At 52.4% G+C, this 20,630-nt stretch overlaps 2 protein-coding genes across 7 annotated transcripts in view; one reads left to right on the top strand and one right to left on the bottom strand.

Annotated features, from left to right (window-relative positions):
- The window catches only part of CLCN6 (chloride voltage-gated channel 6), a 39,166-nt gene extending 34,998 nt beyond the window's left edge, over window positions 1-4,168 (bottom strand). For 2 of the 3 annotated variants that reach the window (XR_640820.4, XM_003891119.5), the window contains exons 1-2: window positions 3,893-4,168; window positions 3,052-3,111 (exon numbers count right to left, since the gene is read on the bottom strand). Coding sequence is in view for 2 of the 3 variants with exons in the window: in XM_003891119.5 (XP_003891168.1) it covers window positions 3,052-3,111; window positions 3,893-3,979 (147 nt within the window). In the remaining variant the exon portion in view is untranslated. The remainder of the gene's footprint in view (window positions 1-3,051; window positions 3,112-3,892) is intronic. The other variant, XM_021935987.2, reaches the window with a different exon arrangement.
- Window positions 4,169-4,187: 19 nt separating this feature from the next.
- On the top strand, window positions 4,188-20,164 carry MTHFR (methylenetetrahydrofolate reductase). 4 transcript variants are annotated; one of them, XM_031664456.1, is made up of 12 exons: window positions 4,188-4,353; window positions 7,095-7,340; window positions 8,818-9,056; window positions 9,879-9,989; window positions 13,806-13,999; window positions 14,843-15,093; window positions 15,328-15,462; window positions 15,652-15,832; window positions 16,109-16,291; window positions 17,795-17,896; window positions 18,841-18,960; window positions 19,285-20,164. In XM_031664456.1, the coding sequence occupies exons 2-12, from the start codon at window positions 7,105-7,107 to the stop codon at window positions 19,501-19,503; spliced, it is 1,971 nt and encodes a 656-aa protein (XP_031520316.1). In that variant the 5' UTR covers window positions 4,188-4,353; window positions 7,095-7,104; the 3' UTR covers window positions 19,504-20,164. The 4 variants fall into 4 exon arrangements, with proteins under 4 accessions (XP_031520316.1, XP_031520311.1, XP_031520317.1 ...); XM_031664451.1 differs by having other exon boundaries at window positions 4,247-4,353; window positions 7,092-7,340; XM_031664457.1 differs by lacking the exon at window positions 4,188-4,353 and adding an exon at window positions 4,412-4,631 and having other exon boundaries at window positions 7,092-7,340.
- Window positions 20,165-20,630: the final 466 nt, after the last annotated feature.

Raw genomic sequence — 20,630 nt, 5'->3', positions numbered from 1 at the left:
TATGCATATCAGCTGAAGGCAAGTGCATTACAAATGTAAGTGCAATTTAGTAGAAGGGGTGAGGGAGCCTGGGTATCAATGGGGAAGCCTTGGTGAGCTCCTAGAAGTAGGATGAAGGCTGTGAGACAGTCTCAGTCCTGGTGATACAGTCAGGATGATGTAACAGGGTTCAGTGAGGGAGTGCAAGGTGACAGAACAATACAGAGTATCTTATACTAATTCCTGCAAACTTCTCCACTATGTGCAAGGCAACAAATACTTGTGCAAGGAAACAAATACTTAGGAAACAGAAGAAAACGGCCAGGCATGGTGGCTCATGCCTGTAATCCCAGCACTTTGGGAGGCCGAAATGGGATCACCTGAGGTCAGGAGTTCGAGACCAACCTGGTAAACATGGTGAACCCCTATCTCTACTAAAAACACAAAAATTAGCCGGGTGTGGTGGTGGGCGCCTGTGATCCTAGCTACTCAGAAGGCTGGGGCAAAAGAACCCCTTGAACCTAGGGCGGGGCGGAGGTTGCAGTGAGCTGAGATTGAGCCATTGCACTCCAACCTGGGCACCAAGAGTGAGACTCCATCTCAAATTTTAAAAAAAGAAAAAAAAAAGAAATAGAAGAAAACACAGCAGTGGATACAGTGCTTTTTGGTTCATTCAAAGTGGTCGCATCAGAGTAGCATATTAAACTATACAAAAGGGTCCAAATGGCAAAATCCAGACAGTAGAAAATCCCAGGGTCCTAATTATGTTGTCACATAACTTACAAAAAAAAAAAAAAAAAAAAAGATGAAGGAAGAACCTACAGATTAAAAGAGATTTAACAGATCTATCAAACAAATAAAAAAGGACCTTTTTTGGAACCGGATACAAACAAAGTTAAAATACATATGACATTTACAAGAAAACTGGAAAATCTGGACAGTAGATATTTGATATCAAGAAATTGCTAATTTTTTAGATGTGGTAATAGTATTGAGTTATGCTTTTTAAAAGTCCTTATCCGTTAAGAGATGCACATTGAATTATGGGTGAAATAATATGATGTACAGAATTTCTTTCAAAATAACATGGGAAGGGCAGCCAGGTATGGTAGATCATGACTGTAATCCCAGAACTTTGGGAGGTTGACATGGGAGGATCGCTGGTGTCAAGGAGTTTGAGACCAGCCTGGGCAACATAGGGAGACTGTCTCTACTTTAAAATACGCACACACAATTAAAAAATAATACTAATATGAGAATGGAGAAGTGGATAATGAAAGCACAGACAAAAGAAGACTGGGCTTGAGTTAAATCACTGTGGAAGCTGTGTGATGAGGACAAGGGGTTTCAACAGATTATTCTATCTGTTTTTGCATATAGTTGAAATCCTTCATAATAAAAATTAAAAAAAAGTGCTACACCACAAATCCTAATGTTGACACTAAATTCTAAGGCAAAAGTAAGATGAAATATTGAAAAGAAAGTTAGCCTGGGAATGTTATTGTCTAGCATATTAATTTTTTTAAGTCCATATGACTTTTTTTTTTTTTTGAGACAGAGTTTTGCTCTGTCGCTCAGGCTGGAGTGCAGTGGCGCAATCTCGGCTCACTGCAATCTCTGCCTCCCGGATTCAAGGGATTCTCTCACCTCAGCCTCCTGAGTAGCTGGGATTACCAGCTTGTGTCGCCGCGCCCAGCTAATTTTTGTACTTTTAGTAGAGATGGGGTTTTGCCATGTTTGCCAGGCTGTTCCTGACCTCAGGTGATCCACCACCTCGGTCTCCCAAAGTGCTGGGATTACAGGCATGAGCCACCACGCCCGGCCCCATATGACATTTTTAAAACACACTAGATATATACATGATTAATTCCAAGAAGTGGAAGAAATTAAAGATGGACAGGAAAGGATAGATGGATGTTCACCACTATGCAGTTCGTGATACAAAAAAGTTGGAAGAAACCCAAGACAGAGTAAATACATTGTGGCACAATAAAATACTATTCCTGTTTAAAAAGAGATTGTGGGCCAGGCACGGTGGCTCACAACTGTAATCCCAGCACTTTGGGAGGTTGAGGCGGGCAGATTAGGAGTGTGAGACCAGCCTGACCAACATGGTGAAACCCCGACTCTACTAAAAATACAAAAAATAGCTGGGCGTGGTGGCATGCGCCTGTAATCCCAGCTACTCAGGAGGCTGAGGCAGGAGAATCACTTGAACCCAGGAGGCGGAGGTTGCAGTGAGTGGAGATTGCGCCACTGCACTACAGCCTGGAAGAGTGAGACTCTGTCTCAAAAAAAAAAAAAAAAATGGTTGTGGAAAATTACCTAGTGATACAAAAAGTATAATAAAGGTGGTGAGTGGCACAGGTTAAAATAGATGATTTAGTGGAATCTCATTTTTGTTACTTAAAAAAAGCGTGTATCATATATATAAAAGCATGGGTAAGGATGTAGAAAGATACTTAGTAAGGTGTTAACAGTCATCTTTTAATGAATGGGGTTATTGGCTTTTGTCTACCTTCTTTAAGTATACAGTTTAAGAATTTAATGATAAAAAGTCACGCATGTTGTTTCCCCCGGAAGTGTTGGTTTTACTAAAAACACACCCTCTAAGAATCCCATACATGAAAGTTGGAACTTCAACTTTCAACTTCAAGAACATGTCAGAGACAAGCTGCTTGAGCAAGAAAATATCTGAAAAGCAAGCTCTCCTAGAAGAGAAGCAAGGCCTCCTTAACAGTTTACAAGCACACACCTGTTAGGAGCACATACTGCCAGTGCCTTTCACTCTAGGTCTCTCTGTAAGCTGTAAAAGCAAACAGTTTAATGGCAAATACATACTCTATCCAGATTAAGGTGCCACAGATTTATAAAACACTAGACTTTTTTTGGGGGTTAAGGTGAGAAAAGGGCTTGCTAAACAGTCTCTTTCCCAGAAGCAAGTTTTCTTACTCACTCATTCCCTGGGACAGAAGGTCAAACAGCGTCTCTGGTTGGAATCATAATGTTTCGGCCTGAAGTGACCAGGCCACTCACTACTTTAGTTACCCAAGCAGTATCAAAGGAGCTCACCTCATAGTCTTTCCTTGGAAGAATCTCATCCTCCTCCTCCTGTGTTTCTCCAAGGATGGTCTAGAAAAACAGATCCGCAGAGGGAGCCCTTTTTAGTGGTTAAGAGTGGAAGGAGGTAGAAGTATTTACTGAAATCAGTGGCTAGCTTCTACATCACCTGGAGCCATTATCAAATAGGAATCAGCCCTTAAAAAAAACCTTTCGGAGGTGAGGGACCATGTGGATGAGATCTACAGCCATCAGCTGAGCTCTATCATTTCCACTCATAGAATCTCCAAATAACCACCCTCCTCCTCAGGACACCTCAAAGATGTCCAATGCCAGCTGAAGAGGGGAGTAAAAATTCAGGTTCCATTTGACAATGTGACGTATCTGAAATCAGAAAGGACTTGTCAACTCTGGGAACACAACTCGGGTTTTCCCAGGACGCTTTGCAAGGGGAAGCTGGACTGTCAGTGACCCAGAAAGGGTGAGGGATAGAGTAAGAAAGAACTGGAGAAGCTAAAACAGCAGCATGATAAGCACAAAGTCCTGTGAGGAAGCTCATTCTGAAAACGCTTGTTTCATTCCAAACTCTTTTCAGATGGAAATAAAAGGAAACGGGTGGGATTTACTGGAGCTGGCCTGGATTCTCTCTCAGATTCCAGGAGGGGTTATGAGAAAAGACCCCAGACTTAGGCACGTGAAGCAGGGTAGACGCTTCGAGAGCCGGGACTGCGGTCCCCAGACCCCACCGGCTGCCACCTGCGGGCCCAGATTGGCCCGGCCCCACCCCCGGCAACGCCTCTCGCAGTCCCTTAGCAACCGCCCCCTCCCCAGCCCGGCTCCGCCCGCTCCTTACCAGCTCCTCGGGGGTGCGGGTCTCACGCTCACCGCAGCAGCAGCACCACCTGCAACAGCAGCACAGAGACCCCCTGCACCCCGCCATCTTCCTCCTTTACTGCCACTCTGGACCCCTCTACCACCCCCTCCCACCCAGGATCTGCGCCTCACGTGACTGGTCCCGGGACGGTCACGTGGCCCTCTCGAGCTCTGGGACTGAGAACGGGAGTGGCTGCAGACGGGTGGGGCGACGGCTCGCGTCACATGACGGTAAAGACACGGCCTCCAAAGAGACCGGTGGGCGCGGCCATGTTGGAGGCGGGGCTTCCGGTCACCCGCACCGGTGGTTTCCGCCCTGTCGGGCCCGCCTCTCCAGCAACCTGACACTTGCGCCTCGCCCCTCATTGCGTTCCCCGCCCCCACAGAGGCCACGCTGGTGCGGCCGGCGGGCGAGCGTTCTGAGTCACCCGGGACTGAAGGGTGAGTGTCGGCGAGGCCGGGGTCGCCGGGAGGGAGATCCCGGAGCCGGCGAACAACATCCCGGGGGCAAGGACGTGCTCGTGGGCGGGGGGCGCTGGAGGCCGGCCTGCCTCTCTTCTTGGGAAGGGCTGCCGCCCCCCTCCGCGCACCCTTCGCGGGATTAGTGTAACTCCCAATGGCTACCACCTCCAGCGACCGTCAACCCTCAGGCGAAGACTCACTTTCGCCCCCTGCCTGGACGGAGGGGGCCCCGGGAATGAGGGGCCCCTGAGCCAGAGGTGACGATCCCGCCCCCCTGACCGGCCCAGGCCCGTGTCCTCGCCCCCATCGGTGACCCAGTGACCTGGTGACTCGATTCTCGGCCATCTGGGCGCCGAGACGGCTTCCGGCTCCTGCCTTTTAAACCCTCCACGGCGAGCACCTGGAGAAGAGCGCTGGGCCCGGGGCACTGCGGTCCCTGGCGACCGCTGCGTCCCGCTGCGCACGGGGGTCCACCGGGACCTTTCTGGGAGTCGTGGGCTTAGTGTCCCAGTGCTTGGCTCAGACTAGGTGCTCAGTAAATGACAGAGCTTATTTTAAGAGAATGGCAGCGCCTGGCCCTTTGGCGCTCAGTGAATGCTGGCTATCACCGTGTGCCAAACTCTGGGGATACTCCAGGCAGGACACTGGTCCTGGTCTCAGGGAACTGGGAAAAGAGAAAAGAGACAGGCCTTTAACCCAGTTACAACCCAGGGTGCTATGGGAATCCAGCTGGTAACGGATAAATCGTGGGTGTTGGCTTACAAATATGGCACGTGCCTGGCATATACTAGGAATGCAATAAGTCTTTGAAAATCAAAGGGTTTGCAGGTGGTTCAGCCTCCTCCCACTCTAGGTTCTGTTCCAGCAGGCAATTAACAAGGTGTTCCCTTAAATGCTGGAGAAAGGCCAACTGGCTACTCTTGCTGTTACCCCTCTCCCCACCCCACCCCCATCCCCCATTCCTCACTCCCCACCGCCATCCCCACTGAGAATCTGGAGTTTGAGGTCTGAATGAAAGAGAGTAGCCCTAGGGGGAGAAAGCTTTGGCCCAGGGTTCTTAGTCTGGAATCAACTCCTTGTCTTTGGATGCATCCATGCGTAGTCTGTGCTCCTGTGCGTGTATTTCAGGGGCGAGAAGCAATGCATTTAATCAGATTGTCAAAAGAGTCTAAGACCCCAAATGGTTAGGTACACGGGGTTAGTGGTGGACAGTCTGAAAGAAATGAACCTGACCTGGTCTTTCCTCTGTTGTGCCATGTTACCACACACTGATTCACTACTGTGTGTTTGCCCATTGCTGTGCAAGTGTTTTGTTTTTTTAAGTGTTTGTCTTATTTTCTTCACCAGACTGCCAGATGGCACTATGCCCTCTGTTGGCCTGACTGTGCCCTGGTGGCTCTGATTACTTGTTTCTGTTTTTTTTTTTTTTTTTTTTTTTTGAGACAGAGTTTCGCTCTTGTGCCCCAGGCTGGAGTGCAGTGGTGCAATCTCGGTTCACTGCAATCCCTGCCTTCCAGGTTCAAGCGATTCTCCTGCCTCATCCTCCTGAGTAGCTGGGATTACAGGTGCCCACCACCAAGCCATGCTAATTTTTATATTTTTAGTAGAGTTGGGGTTTCACCATGTTGGTCAGGCTGGTCTCAAACTCCTGGCCTTAGGTGATCCACCCGCCTCGGCCTCCCAAAGTGCTGGGATTACAGGTGTGTTTTTTGTTTTTTTAAGAGATGGAGTCTCACTATGTTGCCCAGTCTGGCCTTGAACTCCTGGACTCAGGTGATCCTTCTGCCTCAGCCTTCCCAGTAGCTGGGTCACTGTGATGATTTTAATTGAATTCTGTGGTGTGTAAGAAGACCAGCCTGCAAGGCAAGCACAGATGGGGCAGCTTTTGTTCTGAGAAATTCGTGCCCTTACTGAACTTGGGTCTGGCTATTTTTGGAATATGGCCAGCTTCCAGTTCTAACCCACGACACGGTCTTTTTGGAGTAGCATGAACTCAGGACAAAGCTGGCTGCATAGTCAAACCCTCACCCCTTCCATCCTGCGCACACACTGTTTCAAGTAACAGATGTTCCAGGCAGAGCCAGCCAGAGTGAGCTGTTCCTCATCTCCACCAACCCCTGCAATCTCTGCCCGAGTCCCCCTCCTTCCATCCGCCTCCCCTTACTAGAGTCTCAGCCCTTCCTCCTCGCCTGGAAGTCTTGCCCCCGCCCCCTTGTGCTGGCTGGAGCTCAGGCCTCTTCCTTTGTCGCAGCTCCGCCCAGTTGAACACACCCACCCGCTGGGGAAGGTGCCTCTGTTCCCTCCCCACGCACTCTGGGCCTAGCTGACAGAGATGGACCATCGAAAAGCCAGGGTCCTCCCAGCTGGGCACTACTGCCCCTCACTAGGAATATGGGCCTCGCAGGCTGGCAGTGTGAGGTTCTCTGTGCCACCTTCCATCAGGTAGCTGTCACCGAGGAGCACGTTGTAGTGCCGGGTGGGGGCTGCCTTGCATGCAAGGAACCTGGCAGCAGCGGAGGGCTAGGCTTTGAGTGAGGCGGCCCCGACAGCCATAGCTGAGTAGCATGGAGCCACTGGGAGGGGGCAGTGTCACCTTTTTTGGCCTTCTTCCTGTGTGGAAATACAGCACCTCCGGCTTGAACCTGCCACTCAGGTGTCTCGATGTGCCGGGGGTGTGGCTGCCTGCCCCCTGATGCTCCCTGCCCCACCCCGTGCAGCAGGAACCTGGCCATGGTGAACGAAGCCAGAGGAAATGGCAGCCTCAACCCCTGTTTGGAGGGCAGTGCCAGCAGTAGCAGCGAGAGCTCCAAAGACAGTTCGAGATGTTCCACCCCGGGCCTGGACCCCGAGCGGCATGAGAGACTCCGGGACAAGATGAGGCGGCGAATGGAATCTGGTGACAAGTGGTTCTCTTTGGAATTCTTCCCTCCTCGAACTGCTGAGGGAGCTGTCAATCTCATCTCAAGGTAAATTGATGCAAGGTTAAGGTGGGGGTGGGGAGTGCTGGTTCCTGGGGAGCCAACTGTCAGCCCTGAGGCTGGGCTGCCCTTTAACCCGGCAGAAAAAAGCAGCCAGAGCAGGCAGGAAGGAGAAGGCAGAGTGGGTCATCTGATCTGCCACTTCTCTTGCCTGTAAAAGTCCCTCCACAGTGTCAAGGGTATTTTAGACACACTCTTCAAGGGGTTAAAAATGTTGATTCTCACAGTATATTCTTTGGTGGAACTTGGGGGCTGGATCACGAGTGCAGTTTAGGAAGTCACAAAGCAGTGAGAATGTTTTCAGCAAGTTAGAAATTTGGATTATGCTTCCTGAAATCTAGAAATGCCAACTGAATTACATTAGCACTTCATGAATTGCAGTTGTCTTTTTTTTTAAAGTTTATGGCTTTTACTGTTTGCGCTTCTCACGTGTCACTCCCAAGTTTTTGAAGTTTAAACGCACAAGGATGTTTAAATACACCGCCGATAGCTTGTAACACAAGTACTCGTGCACATCCAGGCTTTTGAGTCTCGTTTTGGAACTTGGCCTTGGTCTGCACAACTGTAAGCTGCTGCACAGGGCTTGGGGGGTGGCATGAAAGAAACGTGAGTCTGCTGACCCTCTTTCTAACTGTTTCTACGGCGAGGCTGTGCTTGCCACAGTTAGGATTCCCTTAACTCTCAACTATGATGTCTTACCTCACCCGAGATAATAAATGGGCAAACGCTGTGAAAAGTCTGAAGTGCTGCTCTCACAAAATGGTGGCACTGTTATTGTGTCTTACCTCTGTAATAGTGATCATGATGGCACCTCATATATACTGAATATTCGGTTTGTACACCAGGCACTGTTCTAAGTGCTGTGGAACCAGCTGCCGTCATATTCTCCTAGTGTTGTTATGGTTTTTTGTTGTTTGTTGTTGCTTTATTTATTTTTTTTGAGATGGAGTCTCACTCTGTAGCCCAGGCCCGAGTGCAGTGGTGTGATCTCAGCTCACTGCAAGCTCCGCCTCCTGGCTCATGCAATTCTCCTGCCTCTGCCTCCCAAGTAGCTGGGATTACAGGCACCCACCACCACACCCAGCTAATTTTTGTATTTTTAGTAGAGACGGGGTTTCACCATGTTGGCCAGGCTGGTCTTGAACTCCTGACCTCAAATGATCCGCCCGCCTCAGCCTCCCAAAGTGCTGGGATTACAGGCGTGAGCCACTGCACCCAGCCTCCTAGTGTTATTATGAAGTGGGTACTATTATCTGCTGCGTCTGATAAACAAGGAAACAGAACTCACAGAGGTTAAGTAATGTACCCAAGATCATACAGCTATAAGTAGCAAAGCCAGGATATGAACACCGATTGGTCTGTCTCCAACCTTCATTTATGCTTCTCTAACTCCCGGGCCCCATGGGAAGGCAGTGAGGGATGGTATTTCCCCTGGAACCTCTCTTCAGAAACAAACCCCCTACAGGTTTGACCGGATGGCGGCAGGCGGCCCCCTCTTCATAGATGTGACCTGGCACCCAGCAGGTGACCCTGGCTCAGACAAGGAGACCTCCTCCATGATGATCGCCAGCACCGCCGTGAACTATTGTGGCCTGGAGACCATCCTGCACATGACCTGCTGCTGTCAGCGCCTGGAGGAGATCACCGGCCATCTGCACAAAGCCAAGCAGCTGGGCCTGAAGAACATCATGGCGCTGCGGGGAGGTGTGGAGCCAGCACTCCTACACTCTGGGTTCTGGCTTTCCCAGAGGCCACTTGTAGCCTGAACTTGGTTCCTGAAACGGTCCTTTACTGCTCCCTGGGCCCCACGCTGAGGATCCACAGGATCCCATCCCCGCCAGTAGTGTCAGCAGGCATTGTGGGCAGTGAGTCACCCTGGGCACCACACACAGGCAGCCACCTCTTCCAACTCTTGACCTCGACGTAGGAGTTCCGTCGGGAATGCAGTCGCAGCCTGATAACCCTCTGCCCTGCCTATACCACTGCATCAGTTGCTGGCTGCACCCAGCACTTGGCCCAATCACAGAGTATCCAGGAGTGAGAATAGCCGGTTAGGCCTCTGGTGCCTGCTGTCGTCAGGCCACCCAAGAGTGGGAAGAGGGAGCCTGAGGGGTGGGGTCCTGTGGCCTCCTGCTCCCCACCACAAGACCCCTTCACTTGAGTAGAATATTCTTCCAGGAGGCAGGAGCCCTAAGGCCGTGGGATGGGAGAGGGTGGCAGGCATGCCCAGGTAGAAGTAGGGAAGGGCTCTCCAATCCTCCAGGCACAGTGAGGAGTGGCAGTGGTCTCCTATTCTCCACTGCCAGCACAGGGTCAGCACGCAGTGAATACTGAATGGGTGGACTGCTTTCTTCCCTCTCACTGTCTTACCAAGGGCTAGAAAGAGAAGAACCAAACTTAAATAATACGAAGTTTCTGCCTTTCAGGGACTCGCAGTCCTAGGTGTCAGGGCTAGGTAGAGGGAACAGAAAGGCTCTCTGGAGGTTGGGTGAGACCCAGTGACTATGACCTCCACCAACCCTGCAGACCCCATAGGTGACCAGTGGGAAGAGGAGGAGGGAGGCTTCAACTACGCAGTGGACCTGGTGAAGCACATCCGAAGTGAGTTTGGTGACTACTTTGACCTCTGTGTGGCAGGTGAGTGACTGGATCATCCTGGTGGCGGGGATGGAGCTAGGGAGGCTCAGATAGCCTGTTGGTGTTCGGTGTAGGACACAGTGATCAGATGCACCTATGGGTCCATGCTGGATGAGGGACATGTTACCATGTCCTTGCTCCTTTTATATCACCTACTCCCCTCCTGGGCCTGCCACCATCGACCCTTAGCTTTTTGTTCCTCTGCCTGGCTGTGCCCTTAGCCCGCTTCTAGGCCCTATTCTTTTCTTTAAAACAAAAGAGGGGGCCGGGCGCAGTGTCTCACGCCTGTAATCCCAGCACTTTGGGAGGCCGAGGCAGGCAGATCACCTGAGGTCAGGAGTTCGAGACCAGCCTGGCCAACATGGCGAAACCCCATCTACTAAAAATACAAAAATTAGCCGGGTATGGTGGTGCACGCCTGTAGTCCCAGCTACTCAGGAGGCTGAGCCAGGAGAATCCCTTGGACCCAGAAGGCGGAGGCTGCAATAAGCCGAGATTGTGCCACTGCACTCCAGCCTCAGTGACAGAGCGAGACTACATCTCAAAGAAAACAAAACAAAACACCCCACAAAAGAGGGAAATTTACTAACAGGATTCCAGAGGGCAGGGAACCCAAGGTCAGGCGATGGCCTCAGATCTCACGAGGCACTGGAAGAGGTCAAAATGCAAGGACCTCCCTCATTCCCTCTGGCGCCACAGGGTCCCCCGTCTCCACTTCCCACTGCACATCTGTGCTTCGTCTGGGAGACCTGATGCCCATGCTTTTCCACACACCTGGCCTGCTCCTGAGTGTCAGCTCCAGCCAGTTCCCCAGGCTAATGGATGGGCCTCCGTTCCAAATTCCCAGGAGAGAGAATCACCATTGGCCACAGCCACAAGACCAGGTTTACCCAACAGAAATGGGTGGGTTGGACTTCCCTTCCACCCTTGAAGCTAAAGGCTGGGATTGAGCCCTCGGCATCTCAGACAGGGCTCAGGTATGGCGAGGCAGTGTGCGCCAGGGACAGGAATTCCCGGGATTGGCACATTTTCTGGGATGATAGTTTGTTGCCAATATTTTGGGAGAAATCCTACCATTTTTATATTAAACATGGCTACATTATGGAGCGGCATCTAAAGTGATATGAACTAAAAAAAAAAAAGGCGGGGTGCAGTGACTCAAGCCTATAATCCTAGCACTCTGGGAGGCCAAGGTGGGCAGATCATGAGGTCAGGAGTTCGAGACCATCCTGTCCAACATAGTGAAACCCCGTCTCTGCTAAAAATACAAAAATTAGCCAGGCATGGTGGCGTGTGCTTGTAGTCCCAGCTACTCGGTAGGCTGAGGCAGGAGAATCGCTTGATCCTGGGAGGCGGAGCTTGCAGTGAGCCGAGATCACGCCAATGCACTGTAGCCTGGGCAACAGAGCAAGACACTGTCTCAAAACAAACAAAAAAAAGCATGTGGCTTCAAGAAAATTACTTGTTGTGGGTGACTTTGGCCTTGTCCCTAACCCCCCATGGATATGTCTGTTCTGTCAACAGGGGTGTTTAGGTGTTAAGTCTGGGAAGCACTGATTAGGAGTCAGAGAACAGGCATTTCCAACTGTTAAATTGTCATGGCTTGTATCAGCCACAATATAGTCAGTTAATGGGGGAGTGTGCACCAGTGATGGGCGTTACGTGATCATGATTGGAAACTAGCAAAGCTGTGAGCTCACAGTTGCTGAATGGTTTCTTACTTTGCTGATCAAGTGGGTAATGAAGATCAGTGAATTAGAAAACACCAGCCTGTTGGGCATGGTAGCTCATGCCTGTACTCCCAGAGCTTTGGGAGACTGAGGCAGGAGATCAAGACCAGCCTGGGCAACATAGTGAGAGTCTGTCTCTACAAAAAATACACAAAAAATTTAAACAGAAAGCACTCAGCTGTTCATGATAGAAAAATAGAGTAAATAGCAAAATCTATATGTAATCAAATGCTAGATTTGTTCGGTAATATTGGGTATTTTAGCTATCGTTTCAGCTGTTAAAAGCCTTGCTGTTTCTGAAATTCCTACTGGGAAAACAGCTTTCTTATTGAAAGTGTGAAGCCCCAGTGCTTTATCCCCCACTCCCTTACCCCTTGAAACCATAGTTTTTATATTCATTTCTGATGACTCTGGGTTTCTTAAGAACGGAACTGCCTTATCAGAGCAGAGCAGCTTGACTTTCCACCTGTCTCAGGGTCCTGCCCTGGGCTTGGGCTGACGAAACCAGCACTCCGTGTCGTTACATGAAGGCCTGTGGTCGTCCTACTTGCCTGACCAAGCAAGGCTGCTAGTAAGTTTAGTCATTTAGGGAAGGGGTCAGAGAGTTCACAGAGCCAGTAAGGAGCCTATGGGACACCTGGTCTCACCTTCCCAAGCAATTCCGGAATCCTGTCTTGGGCATCCACTGCCCCTGTGTTTTCAGGCTCCGGGAGCTCATTGTTTTGTGGGTGGCCTGTTGTACTCTAGGCAGCTCTCTGAACCGGATGCTGGTTTTGCGATTAGAAACAACACAGAATATGACTAATAAAGAACTTGACTAGAGAGCTGGGTACAGTGGCTCATGCCTGTAATCTCAGCACTTTGGGAGGCCAAGGTGGGAGGATTGCTTGAGCCCAGAAGTTCCAGACAAACCTGGGCAAGATAGCAAGACCCCATCTCTAAAAAATAAATAATTAAAAAAAATTTTTTTTAATTAGCCAGATGTGGTGGCATGCATCTGTAGTCCCAGCTACTCAGGAGACTGAAGTGGGAGGATCACTTGTGCCCAGGAGGTCGAGGCTGCAGTGAGCCATGACTGCACGACTGCACTCTAGCCTGGGTGACAGAGCAAGACCCTGTCTCTGAAACAAAACAAAACAAAAGAACTCACCTACGGTGGATCCTTTTTCCCCAGGACAGACCTTTGGACATTTGAAAGGAGTTTCTTTATTCTCCTCACTCTTTTCTTTCTTCTTCTTCTTTTTTTTTTTTTTTTTTGAGACAGAGTTTTGCTCTTGTTGCCCAGGCTAGAGCGCAATGGTATGATCTCAGCTCACTGCAGCCTCTGCCTTGCAGATTCAAGCAATTTTCCTGTCTCAGCCTCCTGAGTAGCTGGATTATGGGCATGTACCACCACACGTGGCTAATTTTTGTGTTTTTAGTAGAGACAGGGTTTCACCGTGTTGGCCAGGCTGGTCTCGAACTCCTGACCTCAGGTCATCCTCCTGCCTTGGCCTCCCAAAGTGCTGGGATTACAGGCATGAGCCACCACACCCTGCCATCCGTTCTTTTCTTTGAACAAAACATCACTTTCTTCCGTTCTTTCTTGTGTAACTTGGTTTCTAGCTTTTCACTGTCTCGGACCCCTGAGTAATTTCAATGTTACATTAAAAACAATGTTTAATCCAGTGCCTAAAGAAAAGTCAAGCTTTTCTTTTTAACAATGTTTAATCTAGTGCCTAAAGAAAAGTCAACCCCAGATGCTCTGCTAACTGTAGCATTTTCTCTTACCCATGGCCACCAAGTGCAGGCCAGATTTGCTTGGCTGCTCGAGGCAGGACAGTGTGGGAGTTTGGAGCAATCCACCTCGATTCTTGGAAGGGGGCTCTGAGCCACCTCCCCTGAGAGTCATCTCCAGGGTCGGAAGCATATCAGTCATGAGCCCAGCCATTTACCGTTTTAGTTCAGGCCATGCTGTGCTGTTGGCAGGTGCAAGATCGGAGCCTCCAAAGCAGAGGGCTCTCTGTGCCCAGTCCCTGTGGTCTCTTCATCCCTCACCTTGAACAGGTGGAGGCCAGCCTCTCCCGACTGTCATCCCTATTGGCAGGTTACCCCAAAGGCCACCCCGAAGCAGGGAGCCTAGAGGCTGACCTGAAGCACTTGAAGGAGAAGGTGTCCGCGGGAGCCGATTTCATCATCACACAGCTTTTCTTTGAGGCTGACACATTCTTCCGCTTTGTGAAGGCATGCACCGACATGGGTATCACTTGCCCCATCGTCCCCGGGATCTTTCCCATCCAGGTGAGGGGCCCAGCAGGGCCCATAAGCTCCCTCCACCCCACTCCCACCGCATCGTCCTCGCATAGGCTGGGGGCTCTGGGTGGAGTGCTGAGTTCGCTGGGTTCTTCCCAGATTCCCTCTCAGGTCCAGAACTTGCACAGCGTTGCTTGGCCACCCCATTTTGGTTACCTCTAATTTTCCCCCCAAAACCCAGCAACACTGTCTATTGAGGGGTTTGTTGCACTTTGGCCAACAGGCATCACCAAAAGGGATTCTCATTCTCTTTACAAATCCTGGTTAAGCCAGTGTTTCCCAAATGTGGCGATCATCAGAACCACTTGATAAGCTTTTCCAAAAAATGGATCTCCAGGCCCCACCCCTGGAAGTTCTGACTCAGTAAATCTGAGGGAGGCCCTGGGAGTTTGTGTTTTGCCTCTTGAGCTTGGCAGGCGGTTCTGATGATCAGTGCAGCATGCGGACAACTGGGTGAGATGACACCATGTTATCAATAGACGCATCTAGTGCTAAAAGGCTGGCTCAACCCAAGGGTAGAATGCTTAGGGCAGCTGCTCTACTCTGTAAAAAGTGGAAAGGCTGGGCATAGTGGCACGTGCCTGTAGTCCCAGCCACTTGAGAAGCTGAGGCAGGAGGATGGCTTGAACCCTGGCATTTGAGAACAGCGAGACCCATCTCTAAAAACAGAAAAAAAGGGCAGAAAACAGCAGGTCAAGCTCAGGTGTGCTCCTGGCATATGACCAGATTTTCCTGGCTCCCTCTGCCTGACACTGCGGTTGGTGCAGAGGACGGAAGCGGGTGGGAGACGGGCTGGCCGACGGCTGCCACAGCCCCTCGTGTTTTGGACAGGGCTACCACTCCCTTCGGCAGCTTGTGAAGCTGTCCAAGCTAGAGGTGCCACAGGAGATCAAGGACGTGATTGAGCCAATCAAAGACAATGATGCTGCCATCCGCAACTATGGCATCGAGCTGGCTGTGAGCCTGTGCCACGAGCTTCTGGCCAGTGGCTTGGTGCCAGGCCTCCACTTCTACACCCTCAACCGCGAGATGGCTACCACAGAGGTGCTGAAGCGCCTGGGGATGTGGACTGAGGACCCCAGGTGAGGGCAGTGGCCCAGAGATCCCCAGAGGAGGGTCCAAGAGCAGTCCCGGCTGCAGCGCTGGCTCCTCACGGTGGTACAGACATATGTCTGTGTCATGGCTAGCTGGGCACACTGAGGGCTCCAGTCTCAGAGGGCATCAGATGGAAGAACCCAGCCTCAGTGGTGCTCCCCTGCTTCCGGCCCCCTGTAGCCAGTCCCTCGTCTCAGTTCTCTGTCCCCATCCTCACCCAGGCGTCCCCTGCCCTGGGCTCTCAGCGCCCACCCCAAGCGCCGAGAAGAAGATGTACGTCCCATCTTCTGGGCCTCCAGACCAAAGAGTTACATCTACCGTACCCAGGAGTGGGACGAGTTCCCCAACGGCCGCTGGTGAGGGCCTGCAGACCTTCCTTGCAAATACATCTTTGTTCTTGGGAGGAGGAGGGCAGAAGTTGTTTGCATGCTTGTGGTTGACCTGGGAGGAGTCAGGACAGGATTTATAGGAATGGCCTCCTGGGCCTGTGGTGGCACTGCCCTCTGTCAGGAGTGTGCCCTGACCTCTGGGCACCCCTCTGCCAGGGGCAATTCCTCTTCCCCTGCCTTTGGGGAGCTGAAGGACTACTACCTCTTCTACCTGAAGAGCAAGTCCCCCAGGGAGTTGCTGCTGAAGATGTGGGGGGAGGAGCTGACCAGTGAAGAAAGTGTCTTTGAAGTCTTTGTTCTCTACCTCTCGGGAGAGCCAAACCGGAATGGTCACAAAGTGAGTCACGCTGGGCTGGGGTCCCTGGTTCATCCCCTGCCCATGGCCTGACCCCAGCTGCAGGCCAGGCTGCGGGGCTGTGACTTCCCCACCCTGTGCCCTCCTCTCCATGCTGTGGACATGGCACCTTGGCAAAGGGAGAAGGGTGAGTTGGGAAGCCTCCACCTGGAAGGGCTTAGGGAGGCAAAGACAGGCTGGGTCTTTGTTGTGGGCCGTGAGAGGGACTTGGGGTGCCAAACCTGATGGTCGCCCCAGGCAGCTCACCATCTCTCCCAGGTGACTTGCTTGCCCTGGAACGATGAGCCCCTGGCAGCCGAGACCAGCCTGCTGAAGGAGGAGCTGCTGCGGGTGAACCGCCAGGGCATCCTCACCATCAACTCACAGCCCAACATCAACGGGAAGCCGTCCTCCGACCCCGTCGTGGGCTGGGGCCCCAGCGGGGGCTATGTCTTCCAGAAGGTGTGGTAGGGAGGCACAGGGTGCCCCCCTCTCTTGACAGCCACCCACGGGTTCCCCAGAGCTTAGGGCAGAGCAACCTGCCTCTCCTGGGCTCTTAATTTTGAGTGAGCATGGATCAGAGCAGATGGGAGCTCATGCTTTAAGTCAGACAGACCTGGCTGGGCACGGAGCCCGGCCAGCACTTTGGGAGGCTGAGGCGGGTGGATCACTTGAGCCCAGGAGTTCGAGACCAGCCTGGGCAACATGGTGAAACCCCTTCTCTACAAAAAATACAAAAATGACCCAGGCATGGTGGTGCACACCTGTAGTCCCAGGTACTTGGGGGGCTGGGGTGAGAGGATCGCTTGAGCCCAAGAGGTTGAGGCTCCAGTAAGCCATATTTGTGCCACTGAACTCCAGCCTGGCCCACAAAGTGAGACCCTGTCTTAAAAAAAAAAAAAGATCAGCTGGGCTTGGTGGCTCATGCCTGTGATCCCAGCACTTTGGGAGGCCGAGGTGGGCAGATCACAAGGTCAGGAGTTTGAGACCAGCCTGACCAACATGGTGAACCCCTGTCTCTACTAAAAATACAAAAATTAGCTGGGTGTGGTGGCGGGTGCCTGTAGTTGCAGCTACTCGGGAGGCTGAGGCAGGAGAATCGCTTGAACCTGGGAGGCAGAGGTTGCAGTGAGCTGAGATCATGCCACTGCACTCCAGCCTGGGCAACCAAGCGAGACTCCATCTCAAAAAAAAAAAGTAGAAATCAGACCTATGGAGGCAGGTCAGTTGACCTCTCTGAGCCTGGTTTTCTCATCTGTAAAATGGGATGTAGCTTGTGTTCTGGGCATGAAACCTAACAAAGCATGTAATGTGCTTGGCACATGGGAAGAGCAGGAAGTACTCCCTGAAAGGCAGCAGCTGTTACTATCCTGAGTTGACATCTTTCTCCCAGGGCTGCTGGAGTTAACATTATGTTCTGAACCAGGCCCACGGGCCCTGGAGCAGAAAGACCTGAGTTTAAGGACCAGTTCTGTTTACTTTCAGAGTAGCCAACATGTTCAACTTCGCTGAACCCACTTTCCTCATGGGGGGATCACTGTGCCCAGCCTCCAGTATTATGAGCATTCTAGCAAATGAGTTTGAGTAAACCCAGCTTAATCCCTGATAGGCACTGGTCCTAGAGGAGATGGCATGTCATTGTCACCTTGCAGTGACTAGGGAGGATGGAATGTGTGGGGCCTCTCTCTCCTGGCTCAGCTTGTCAAACCAGTTGCCACTGTTCAGAAATGACTTCTTCATGGAGTCTTCCCTGACTGACTGGGAGAGGGGTGGCCAATAGCCCTCGAACCTGCCCAGACTGAGAAACTCACCTCCCCGCTCCCCTCACCCTTTGCTTATGGATGTGCCAACGCCACAGTTCATTATTCTGCCCACATGGCCGCCACTAGTTCTGATACCTTAGGTGTCGGTGAAGGGGCGTCTGGCAGGGCTGGGGTTGGTGACAGGCACCTGTCTCTCCCACAGGCCTACTTAGAGTTCTTCACTTCCCGTGAGACAGCGGAAGCGCTTCTGCAAGTGCTGAAGAAGTACGAGCTCCGGGTTAATTACCACCTTGTCAATGTGAAGGTAGGCCAGGCCCCGGGGTTCCCAGAGTACCAGGCCCTTCGTTTGGCAAACACCCAGCACCTAACCTGCGCTAGGCATTGTGCAAGACAGAGAGATACAGGCAGAACTGGGCCCCTGCTCTTAAGGAGCTCCCAGCCTAGTGAGGGAGGCAGATCAATGTGTGACCACCAGCCAGTGTAAGTGGGAAAATCAAGTTCAGGAGAGGATGCTGTCGGATCCAGAGGAGGGATGTCTCACCTGGGAGGCCAGGGAAGGCTTCTCAGAGGGGTGGTGTGGGAATCACCAAGGACAAAGAGGAGTTGGCCAACAGGAGAGAAGGGTATTCCTGGGACAGGACAGAGGACAGGCAGAGGCAGTGAGCCGCACCATCTGGGGAAACCAGGAACACAAGCAGGAGGAGGTGGGAGTGTTAAGCAGGGGCCAGGCCCGCAGAGGGCATGGTTGTCCTGCTGGAATTTGAGTTTTCCCTAAATGCAAGGGGAGCCTTTCTCCAGCAATGGAGTAGCTTGGTTCCTGCTTTATTTGAGTCAAATAACGGTGGATCGTCATACAGATGATAGGGACTGGGGAAGGCTAGAGCCGGTGAGGCCAGCAAAGAGACCCCTGGAGTGACCCAAGCCAAACACAGTCCTGGAGGTGGGCTAGACAAGAGGGAACGGATCAGAGAGTGAGCAGGGGATGCTCAGGGAGGAGGGGGAAGTGGCCAGGACGCCTCTAGGTTTGGGCTTGTGTGGAGAGAGATGTCATTCATAGATGCAGGTGGAGGAGGCCAGGAGTGGAGGCACAGGGAGAGGGGATTGGAGGTGCAGGGAGAGTGGAGGCCAGGAGTGGAGGCGCAGGCAGAGGGTATTAAGCCCGCATGGCCCCAGTGAGTCAAGGCTGTCCAGGCACTGGGACTCCAGTTGTCCTTGGCCCAGGTCTTACCCCCACACCACACCCCCTAGGGTGAAAACATCACCAATGCTCCCGAACTGCAGCCGAATGCCGTCACTTGGGGTATCTTCCCTGGGCGAGAGATCATCCAGCCCACCGTAGTGGATCCCATCAGCTTCATGTTCTGGAAGGTAAAGGAGCCGGGAGCAAGCTTGCCCCGCCCACCTGGAAAACCCTGGGGAGGGATTGGGACCAAGTCCCAAGCGTGTGCTGAAGGCCACACCCTGGGCCTGCTGGACCCAGCCTTCAGGGCATACCCGGCTCTGACTCACTCACCCGTGTCACTGCTGACGCAGGGTGTTTGCTTCTGGGCAGGGGTGGGAAGTGATACTGGCAGTGGGCCTTGTTCTATTCCGGGAAATGTCCTGCTGAGCAGAGCCCTTGGAGAGCCCTGTTAATCTTGCGTCTGTGTGTGTGCGTGTGTGCGTTGCGGGGGGTGTGTGGTGTGTGTGTAGGACGAGGCCTTCGCCCTGTGGATTGAGCAGTGGGGCAAGCTGTATGAGGAGGAGTCTCCATCCCGCACGATCATCCAGTACATCCACGACAACTACTTCCTGGTCAACCTGGTGGACAATGACTTCCCACTGGACAACTGCCTGTGGCAGGTGGTGGAAGACGCACTTGAGCTTCTCAACAGGCCCACCCAGAATGAGAGAGAGACAGAGGCTCCGTGACCCTGTGTCCTGACGCCCTGCGCTGGAGCCACTCCTGTCCCACCTTCCTCCTCCACAATGCTACTTCTCTGGGAATCCCACTCTCCTTCATGTCTCTCCCACCCCTGGCCTCCACTCCCCCACCTGACGATGGCAGCTAGACTGGAGTGAGGCTTCCAGGCTCTGGCTGGACTTGAGTTGGCCCCACATGGGAACCTAGTACTCCCTGCTCTAGCCAGGAGTCTGTGCTCTTTTGGTGGGGAGCACTTCCGTCTCACAGAGAACCACAGCGGGTGGCACCTCCTGAGAAGGCGAGGAGAGTGGTTGTTGCCAGCTAAGCCCTCGAACCAAGGCAGCCTCCAGAGCCAGCCTGGGACTCCCAGTGAACTTACACTTGGAGCCTGTGCAGTACAGGCAAAACACGCATGGGTGCCAGGCACTGGTGGCATCGTAGAAGAGATGTGGCAAAGTGCTGTACCCTTCTACCTCCTAGAGGTGGGCAGCTGGGCCCCACCTACTTGTGAGTGAAGGGACATACCACTGCCCTGCCTGCCCGCTTAGCCGTCCATGGCACCAGCCCCCTGGATGGGCATTGGGCTGACACCTACCATGCTGCTTTCTGGCACAGTTGTCTATTCTGAGCTTTGAGAGAAAAAGTACCCCTTAAGGGTTGACAGCAGCAGTCTGAACCCTTGTGCTTGGTGGGGGTCGTGGCCTTCCCCTTTTCCCTGGCTGTGGAGGCCTAAGGCTACCCCGTTCCCTGTCAAAAGCCAAGATGAGATTCACCAGCACAGGGGCCCCAGACCTGCCTGGGGCTGTGCAGCAGCCCAGCTTCCTGGCTTATTTTTCAGGTAGACCCTCGTCCTGCCAGCTGCCCTCCTCGTCCCCTCGTCCTGTCCCAGAGGTTATCTGCCTGGCACAGCTCCCCAGGAGTCACCTGCAAGCCCCATGGCCCGGGGGCAGTGACTGGCAGGTGCAGATGGACTGTTTCCTGTCCTGGATCCCAGCAGGCTGGGTGGGGTGGGGTGGCCCAGAGCAGCCTGATGGCCAAAGGGGTGGATGCAATTGTGGGACGTCCTCTTTACTCCCTTCCTGGCCTCACTGGCTAGGGCAGAAGGGCGGCCGCTAGGAGAGACTGAGAGAAGCAG

This window comes from Papio anubis, chromosome 1, assembly GCF_008728515.1.
Source record: "Papio anubis isolate 15944 chromosome 1, Panubis1.0, whole genome shotgun sequence".
NCBI classification, from domain to species: Eukaryota; Metazoa; Chordata; class Mammalia; order Primates; family Cercopithecidae; genus Papio; species Papio anubis.
The sequence above is the reverse complement of the archived record's forward strand: the minus strand, read 5'-3'. Positions and strand labels throughout refer to the sequence as shown.